General features: G+C 35.6%; 1 protein-coding gene across 1 annotated transcript; it reads right to left on the bottom strand.

Moving 5' to 3' along the window:
• Nucleotides 1–3,296: 3,296 nt before the first annotated feature.
• Nucleotides 3,297–5,102, bottom strand: LOC131139382 (UDP-glucuronosyltransferase 2C1-like). The gene has a single exon (XM_058088971.1). The coding sequence runs from the start codon at nt 5,100–5,102 to the stop codon at nt 3,525–3,527; it is 1,578 nt and encodes a 525-aa protein (XP_057944954.1). The 3' UTR covers nt 3,297–3,524.
• Nucleotides 5,103–9,537: the final 4,435 nt, after the last annotated feature.

Below are 9,537 nucleotides of genomic sequence, written 5' to 3'. Positions count from 1 at the left end.
TAAATCCTACCCCTCCATCTGGTACTTTTACAATCAGTAACTGTTACATTTGTTCACTTCCTGCTTTCCTAATATAATTTAAGTTATGTATTTTTTAAATTTTTATTTTTATTTTTATTTTTATTTTTATTTTTATTTTTATTTTTATTTTTATTTTTATTTTTATTTTTATTTTTATTTTTATTTTTATTTTTATTTTTATTTTTATTTTTATTTTTATTTTTATTTTTATTTTTATTTTTATTTTTATTTTCCCATAATCAGTTCACAGTTCCACATGTCCAAAAGGAGTAGGAAGAAGCAAAGCTTATTAATTCCTACCCCTCCATCTGGTACTTTTACAATCAGTAACTGTTACGTTTGTTCACTTCCTGCTTTCCTAATATAATTTAAGTTATTTATTTTTTAAATAATTAATTTTAATTTTAATTTTAATTTTAATTTTAATTTTAATTTTAATTTTAATTTTAATTTTAATTTTAATTTTAATTTTAATTTTAATTTTAATTTTAATTTTAATTTTAATTTTAATTTTAATTTTAATTTTAATTTTAATTTTTTGTCACATACTAGGTGATATGACCATACAATGACATAATGGGTACCATAGTAACTGTCAACATTTGCATTTGTTCACTTCCTGCTTTCCATAATACAGTTTAAGGTTTTTTTTTATTTTTATTTTTAATATTTCACCTCATGCATTTTGTCAAGATGCGGAAACATCGAACTAAAAAAGCACAACCATGTTTTCCAACATAAGCTGGCATTTTTCCTGCATTTTTTAAATCTGTCTCACAGTTCTGTATGAGTGGTACCAATGTCGAATACAGTCAGCCATGCAGTTCTGTACCTAAGATGTACAGTAAGTATCAGAGGTGAGACGAAGTTCTGCTAATATCTGAATCAGGGTGTTTAACACTCGTCTCCCGTTTCCTGTTGTATACTGAAAGCAATCGCGGCTTACATATTTTATTCATCACACCAGACATTGGTCCTGATGTTGTTGGATGCTGTGGCGTAGTGTGAAAGCGTGATTGTGTCCTCAGTCGATCAAGGAATGTTGCTAATGATAACGATGATGATAAGATCCAATAGTTGTAGCCTATAAGGAAATTCTGCCAACAAATATATGATGCATCTGGATTTTTATGATAAAATCTGAGAGATTTTGTACATATTTTGCTTTCCAATAGAGGAGACATTTATAGTGGTAGACTTAATAATAGTCACTATTCACAGTGTTGCATGTGTCCCTAAGTATTTGTTGTTATTGTTGTTGGGTGTTTTATTTTTATTTTTATTTTTATTTTTATGTTTATGTTTATTTTTATTTTTATTTTTATTTTTATTTTTATTTTTATTTTTATTTTTATTTTTATTTTTATTTTTATTTTTATTTTTATTTTTATTTTTATTTTTATTTTTATTTTTATTTTTATTTTTATTTTTATTTTTATTTTTATTTTTATTTTTATTTTTATTTTTATTTTTATTTTTATTTTTATTTTTGCACTCCAACATGCCTCTACTTTCTTTAAAGAGTCACTGTTACAGCAGGAAAATGTAATGTAAATGTTTTCTTTATGCCTCAGTACTCCCTCTACTGTTTAAAAGTGACACTTACATCAGGGACAAATTAGTCTGCTTGGTAGTAGATATTTACACCATGAAAGTTTATATTTTTATTACTTTTGTGGGTGCGCCAAGACTCACTTTATTGTTGAAATTTTATTTTACTCAAAGGAAATGTTATTTATTTTCTCTTTGTTGTGTAAAATGGATTTTTACACCAGGGAAATATACATTATCATGGTAAAAATTCTTATTTTCTCACTCAGGGGCAACATGTTTTCAAAGGACTTTTAGGATTACTGTGCATACGGTGGTAAAATTACCTTAGGCGGTAATATTACTTGAGTTTTCACAGTAGAAGTACTTCGCTGTTTTATAGAATTGAAATATTAACATTGCCGTGAAGTGAGTTCAATTTAAATATTCATTCATTTTCCACTGCTTATCCTCACAAGAGTCGCACGGGGTGCTGGAGCCTATCCCAGCTGTCCTTAGGCGGGAGGCGGGGTACACCCTGGACTGGTGGCCAGCCAATCACAGGGCACATATAGACAAACAACCATTCACACTCACGTTCATACCTATGGACAATTTGGAGTCGCTAATTAACCTAGCATGTTTTTGGAATGTGGGAGGAAACCGAAGAAAACCCACTCATGCAAACTCCACACAGAGATGACCGAGGGTGGAATTGAACTTGTGTATCCTAGCTGTGAGGCCTGCGTGTTAACCACTTGCACACCGTGCAGCCTTTTTTTTCCCAATCATGAAAAACGATATTCATTCAAACGTGTTCATTCCACCGCATATCGGTATCAGAAATTTTGAGTTAGGCGATATCGGCATATCATTTTTTTATCAAAAAAAAGTCAATACCAGAAAATGCAAACTCCACACAGAGATGGCCGAGCGAGGAATTGAACTCGGGTCTCCTAGCTGTGAGGTCTGCGTGGTCAATTTAAATATATGAAGGCCAAATGATTCATAGAGAAAATGTGACGGAAGCCCATTTTTGATCTAATCTCAGTATGAAATTGGATTCCTGGCTTCCCTCTTTGAGACACATCCTCCCTATAGAGAACATTGACATACAAAAAGTATATTACAATAAGAGTATGACAAAAACAAATGGCACAAAGACAGAATTTGAATGTCATTTTTATTCCCTTCATAGACAAGCAATACCAGAACTCTTACATTTTATATGTTCTGGTTCAGTTTGAGAAATATGACTATGAGTATTATTTATGCTTTGGTAGAGGACGAGGAATAACTAAGAAATTACTTACTATTGTTTCCTTTAAGTGTTAAGATGGTCTGTCTCTTCATTTTTAATAATAAGGTTGCACGGCGCACGAGTGGTTAGCACACAGGTCTCGCAGCTAGGACACCTGAGTTCAATTCCACCCTCTGTGTGGAGTTTGCATGTTCTCACCATGCATGCATGGGTTTTCTTCGGTTTCCTCCCACATTCCAAAAACATGCTAGGTTAATTAGCGACTCCAAATTGTCCATAGGTATGAATGTGAGTGTGAATGGTTGTTTGTCTATATGTGCCCTGTGATTGGCTGTCCAGGGTGTACCCCGCCTCTCGCCCGAAGACAGCTGGGATAGGCTCCAGCATACCCACCTGCGACTCACATGAGAATGTGGGAAGAAACCAGAGAAAACCCACGCATGCACGGGGAGAACATGCAAACTCCACACACAGATGGCCGAGGTTGGAATTGAACCCTGGTTCTCCTAGCTGTGAGGTCTGCGTGCTAACCACTCGACCGCTGTGCAGCCCTCTTTAAGTTTCAGACAACAATAAATTACCCAATTTCCTGATCCATGTTTTTCCTTGGTCATTATGTCCTGGTTTTTGGCACACCAAATTTCTTGATCAGGTAAAATTTCCGCAGTCTATAATTCGATTCACGTATCACATTTCCAGTTTAAATGACTTTTCAATCCCGTTTACATTTTGTTTTCAGACACACTTTGGAGCAAAGACAGTAAATGAAGGCACTTAGAGAAACAACACTAACGAGTACCACAGCACCCAAGCAGAGAACCGCATCCACGGAGTAGTACGCGTACCAGGGTAGCTTGTAGGACTCGGTTCTCAGGTGACCTGCACCTTTGTGTCTCATAACAAACTCGATCCAGAAGATAGCGTTATCCAGTGGCTTGATGGGCTGATCTTTGTGCAACCTGGAGAGTTTCTGCATGTTGATCCTGTAGGACGGATCAGTCAGCACTTCCTGTAACCCCTGGAAGAACATATGTTGATCCATGGTGAAAATATCTAAGACCTTCCCTGCTCCTTTCACGGCAATCCTGAAAAGATTGTCTCGTTGATCGAAAATAAGCGGAAGTCCGAGAATGGGAACACCGTGATAAATAGCCTCCTGGACGCCATTTGTTCCTCCGTGAGCTACAAAGAGTTTTATCTTTGGATGTCCAAGAAGGTCGTTCTGTGGAATCCAATCCACCAGAAGAGTATTGTTCCCCAAAGTGGAAGGTTTAGCACCTTTATACCTCCAAATGACCTTCTGAGGTATCTTAGCAAAAGCTGCCGCTATCGTATCTGCTAAGTCGGCAGGGAGTTCGCTTACTAAAGTACCCAGAGACATAACGACGAATCCATGTTTTCCGGAATTTTGCACAAAGTCCTCCAAGTGATCGGGTAGAGTCTTTGCAGGTTTACACTGAAACCCTCCCATGTAGATGACGTTGGGCATGGTAGGGCGAGGGAACTCAAACACAAAATCCGCTCTCATAAGCCACAAATCGGCTGCTTGGAACAAAGAGTCGTAGCTAACATCCGGGCCGAAATACGTTTGAATCAATTCTTCGTAATGCGGTTTGATGTACTTCGAAATTTGGTATTCGCCAAAGACAAAAAACAGAACGTTAAAAACTCGTTCAAAAAAGTTCATTTTATCAGAAAGTCCTGTTCCGGTCATGGGTACATAAGACAAAGGGGACGGTGCGATGGAAAAGTGGCCTTCGCCGTGACTGGTCCACCTCACGTTAAAAACCAGAGGTAGTTTCAGGTAACGGGCTAGAATGACACCGCCTGGTAGACCAGGATCTGTCAGAACAAGGTCATACTTTGCATTTATGAACGACTCTAACAAGTCTTCATTTTCAAACATCCACTGCAGTAATTTCCCCGTTTTTTCATGTAACGTCGAGGCTTTTTCCGCTTGCTCCATTTCCAGTTTAAAACGACTCCAAGCGGTGGTTCCTTCCCGCTGGATCTTCAGTAACTGCTCCACAAACGATGTGATAAAATCTTTCCCGAAGCCCGACTCCGCGTCGAGAGTAATGGAGGTGTAGAGCAACGACTTTTCCTTGATGTACCAGCTGTCATTTGTTCGAACAACGGTGACCTGGTGGCCTCTGGAGTGTAGTTCCTCGATGATGACTTCCATGTTCACCCAGTGACTCCCATCTATCGGGTAAACAAGCACCTTGCCGCCGGAGACAGCAGTCGCGTAAAGAGTGGAGGCAGTGAGACAGATCCAGGACCAGTACATCTTAAACCTGCAATGTGGAGTACAGCAAATGTTTACTTATCAATCTATTTTTAGGCTGGTCGTCCGTCAATCACACGGCACAAACTTCATAGACAAACAGTTGTTCAAAGTCCAGCATGTCAGCTGGGGTAGGCTCCAGCACAAGTGGGATCCAGACCTGGATTCATACTGTAAGTGTTGGAATATTCTTTGGGCTCCTTATGTACTGCTTGCTGATGATCTGCATGTACTAATGGATGTTCTAGTGTTATTTCGCTCTTTTGAGTGACGCATTCTATCAAGTTTGCATGTATTTTTCAACACATTTTGAAAAAAAAAATTTTTGAAAAAAATGTTTTTTTTTTTCAAAAAATTGTGAAAAAAATTTTTTTGATTTTTTTTGTAATTTTTGCAAAAATAATTTGAATTTTTTTTGAAAATTTTTTTTTCACAATTTTTTCAAAATTTGTGAAAAAAAAATTCAAATTTTTTTTGAAAATTTCAAAAAACAAATTTTTTTCAAAACCAAAAATACATCAACATAAAACTTCAAAATACATGTACAGTGAATAACGCTTTTATAGTGGTGAGAGACCGTGAAACAGATGAATTTATTTACTTTTTAAAAATTATTATTTTATTATTCATTCATTCATTCATTTTCTACCGCTTTTTCCTCACGAGGGTCGCGGGGGTGCTGGAGCCTATCCCAGCTGTCTTTGGGCGAGAGGCGGGGTACACCCTGGACAGGTGGCCAGCCAATCACAGGGCACATATGAGACAAACAACCATTCACACTCACATTCATACCTATGGACAATTTGCAGTCGCCAATTAACCTAGCATGTTTTTGGAATGTGGGAGGAACCCGGGAGTACCCGGAGAAAACATGCAAACTCCACACAGAGATGGCCGAGGGTGGAATTGAACCCTGGTCTCCTAGCTGTGAGGTCTGTGCGCTAACCACTAGACCGCCGTGCTTTTTTAATGCTTTTTAAATCTGAACATTTCAACCACATACATTTTGACATGACGGTTAACATCTAGTAATACACACAAGTATTTGCAAATAAACTTCTGCAAGATTAAAAAAAAGTTGATTTTTTTTTTGGAAGAAAAATACTTCATAATAGTGAAATTGTATGTCCATGCAGCAAGTATATTGTACTTGGTAAGACTTTACTACAAATAACCGACAGGACCGAAAATCTTACATTGAAGACATATCTAAAAATAAGCAGGAACTTTAAACTGAAAAAAAAAAAATAATTTAACTAAAAATTAAAATTTTAAATTAATTAATTAGAAATAAATGAAAATTAAATTACATATTAATGCAAAATGAATAAAACTCACTGCTCTTGAAAATAACTCAAAATTAATCTTCCAAGTAGGACAAAAAGTCTTTAGAAAAAGATCTGCTCCAGTATGGAATGGTCAACAAACAATATTTTATTCCTTGGAGAAACCAAAATCACTTATGTTATTTGCTCAATTTTAACATTTGTAAACTAAACTAGACACACAAAAAAAAAAAACCTCATTCTAAAATTTAGGTTCTACTATAAAGTCAATGAGGAAATTGGGACTCGGAGAATGGAATGCAATATTGAGTAAATAGCTCTTAAAACTCCAGAAATTATCTAACAGATTATCAAGAAATATGGTTTTGAATCTTGGCAAGTGGCATATAATTTTCAGTGCGAGTACTATCAAGTAACTATCAATTCAGGAGACAAAAGATAAAAGTCAATATTACCTCATTTGACATCCAGTGCAGAAGTTGCCTTGCTAAAGGGAACATGTGTCAGTCCTCACCGTTCCAACTGGAGCAGGACTTTGACTTTGAATATTGTTGTTTCAAGCTTGGCATTGCTTAGGTGCTGATAGGGAAGTTCAAAGTTTCTCTTTAGGTTAAACTGTTATAGGTACAGGGCTGCATGGCGGAGAAGTGGTTAGTGCTCAGGCCTCACAGCTAGGAGACCCGAGTTCAATTCCACCCTCTGTCATCTCTGTGTGGAGTTTGCATGTTCTCCCCGTGCATGCGTGGGTTTTCTCCGGGTACTCCGGTTTCTCCTCCCACATTCCAAAAACATGCTAGGTTAATTAGCGACTCCAAATTGTCCATAGGTATGAATGTGAGTGTGAATGGTTGTTTGTCTATATGTGCCCTGTGATTGGCTGGCCACCAGAGACAGTTGGGATAGGCTCCAGCGCCCCCTGCGACCCTTGTGAGGAAAAAGCGGTAGAAAATGAATGAATGAATATCTATTATTTGGAGTAATACAAATGTAAAGGTGATTATAGGGGTGTTATTTAATATCTAGAGGGCTCTAATAATGTTAAAAGCCATATTTAGAAGATCAGAAACATGTTTTGTATGCTCCAACTATGACAAGATGGAGGGATTACTGTATAGTTGTATTTTATTATAGTGTATTATGTACATTATATATGACATGCTAGTTGCAAAGCAAAATTAGTAAATAATAATAATAATAACAATAATAATTATAATAATAATAATAGGTTAATTGGCGACTCCAAATTGTCCATAGGTATGAATGTGAGTGTGAATGGTTGTTTGTCTATATGTGCCCTGTGATTGGCTGGCAATTTTACGTATTTTTTTAAATATTTTTACGTATTTTACATATAATTTTACATATTTGTTGGTGTAAATTAAGCATAAAAATGGCAAAAAAAATGTTCAGTGAGACACACAAGCACCAGAACAGTAGACTTTTACAGTAGACTGGTGACCAGTCCAGGGTGTACCCTGCCTGAAGACAGCTGGGATAGGCTCCAGCACCCACCTGCGACCCTTACGAGGATAAGCGGTAGAAAATGAATGAATATTTAAATTGAACTCACTTCATGGCAATGTTAGGGTGTCTGGGGTGTACCCCGCCCCAAGACAGCTGGGATAGGCTCCAGCGCCCCCTGTGACCCTTGTGAGGAAAAAGCGGTAGAAAATGAATGAATATCTATTATTTGGAGTAATACAAATGTAAAGGTGATTATAGGGGTGTTATTTCATGTCTAGAGGGCTCTAATAATATTAAAAGCCATATTTAGAAGATCAGAAACATGTTTTCTATGCTCTAACTATGAAAAGAGGGGGTGTCAGTCTTAAATGCTCCAAGGGTTGTGAGCGAGCGATAACGAAACTACAACCACAGAGTAGTTGCAGTACCATGCACATCCAGAAGAGGACCTTATCCGGCTGTTTGATCAGCTGATCTCTTTGCAGCCTGAAGAGCCTTTTTGATGAAGGTCCTTTGGGAGAGATCAGTCAGCCTTTTTCCCTGTGTGCTATTTTAAAGCATTTCCCTTCTCTCGTTCAGCACCAGATTCCCGTGACAGCATTCGCTTTCCATCTTGAGTCAGCGTAATCGAATGCCAACAATTGCAGGAAGAAAAATGCGAATCAAGTCCCAGCTTGTCCTCCTGTTGTGTTCCACCTTTATATCTCCAGTTTGTCTTTCTAGGCCAAGTATTTGCAAAAAAACGTCTGAAAGATTAACAAAAAAGTTTTTTTTTTTTTAAGAAAAATACTTCATAATAGTGAAATTATCTGTTTAAATTATGCAGCAAGTATATTTTACTTGGTAAGACTTTACTACAAATGACAGAGAGGACCGGAAATCTTACATTGAAGACATATCTAAAAATAAGCAGGAAACTGGAGTAATAATAATAATAATAATAATAATAATAATAATAATAAGCAGGAAACTTTAAACTGAATAAAAATAATTTAACTAAAAAATAAAAATAAATTTATTAATTAATTATTTAAATTAATTAAAATTAATTAATTAGAAATAAATGAAAATTTAATGACATATTAATGCAAAATGAATAAAACTCACTGCTCTTGAAAATAACTCAAAAATAATATTCCACATAGGACAAAAACTTTAAAATGCTTTTTAAATTTGAACATTTCAAACACATACATTTTGACATGACCGTTAAAATCTAGTAATACACACAAGTATTTGCAAAAGATTTTTAAAAAACTAGATTTTTGGAAGAAAAACACTTCATAATAGTATAATTATCTGTCCATGCAGCAAGTATATTTTACTTGGTAAGACTTTACTACAAATGACCGACAGGATAGAAAATCTTACATTGAAGACATATCTAAAAATAAGCAGGAAACTGGAGGAATAATAATAATAATAATAATAAGCAGGAAACTTTAAACTGAAAAAAAATTATTTCACTAAAAATTAAAAATTAATTAATTAGAAATAAATGAAAATTAAATTACATATTAAGGCAAAATGAATAAAACTCACTGCTCTTGAAAATAACTCAAAATTAATCTTCCAAGTAGGGCAAAAACTTTAAAATGCTTTTTTTAATTTGAACATTTCAAACACATACATTTTGACATGACGGTTAACATCTAGTAATACACACAAGTATTTGCAAAAAAACATCT

Source organism: Doryrhamphus excisus, chromosome 12 (assembly GCF_030265055.1).
Source record: "Doryrhamphus excisus isolate RoL2022-K1 chromosome 12, RoL_Dexc_1.0, whole genome shotgun sequence".
Taxonomy (NCBI): domain Eukaryota; kingdom Metazoa; phylum Chordata; class Actinopteri; order Syngnathiformes; family Syngnathidae; genus Doryrhamphus; species Doryrhamphus excisus.
Note: the sequence above shows the minus strand (reverse complement) of the source record. Positions and strands in the feature narration are given on the sequence as shown.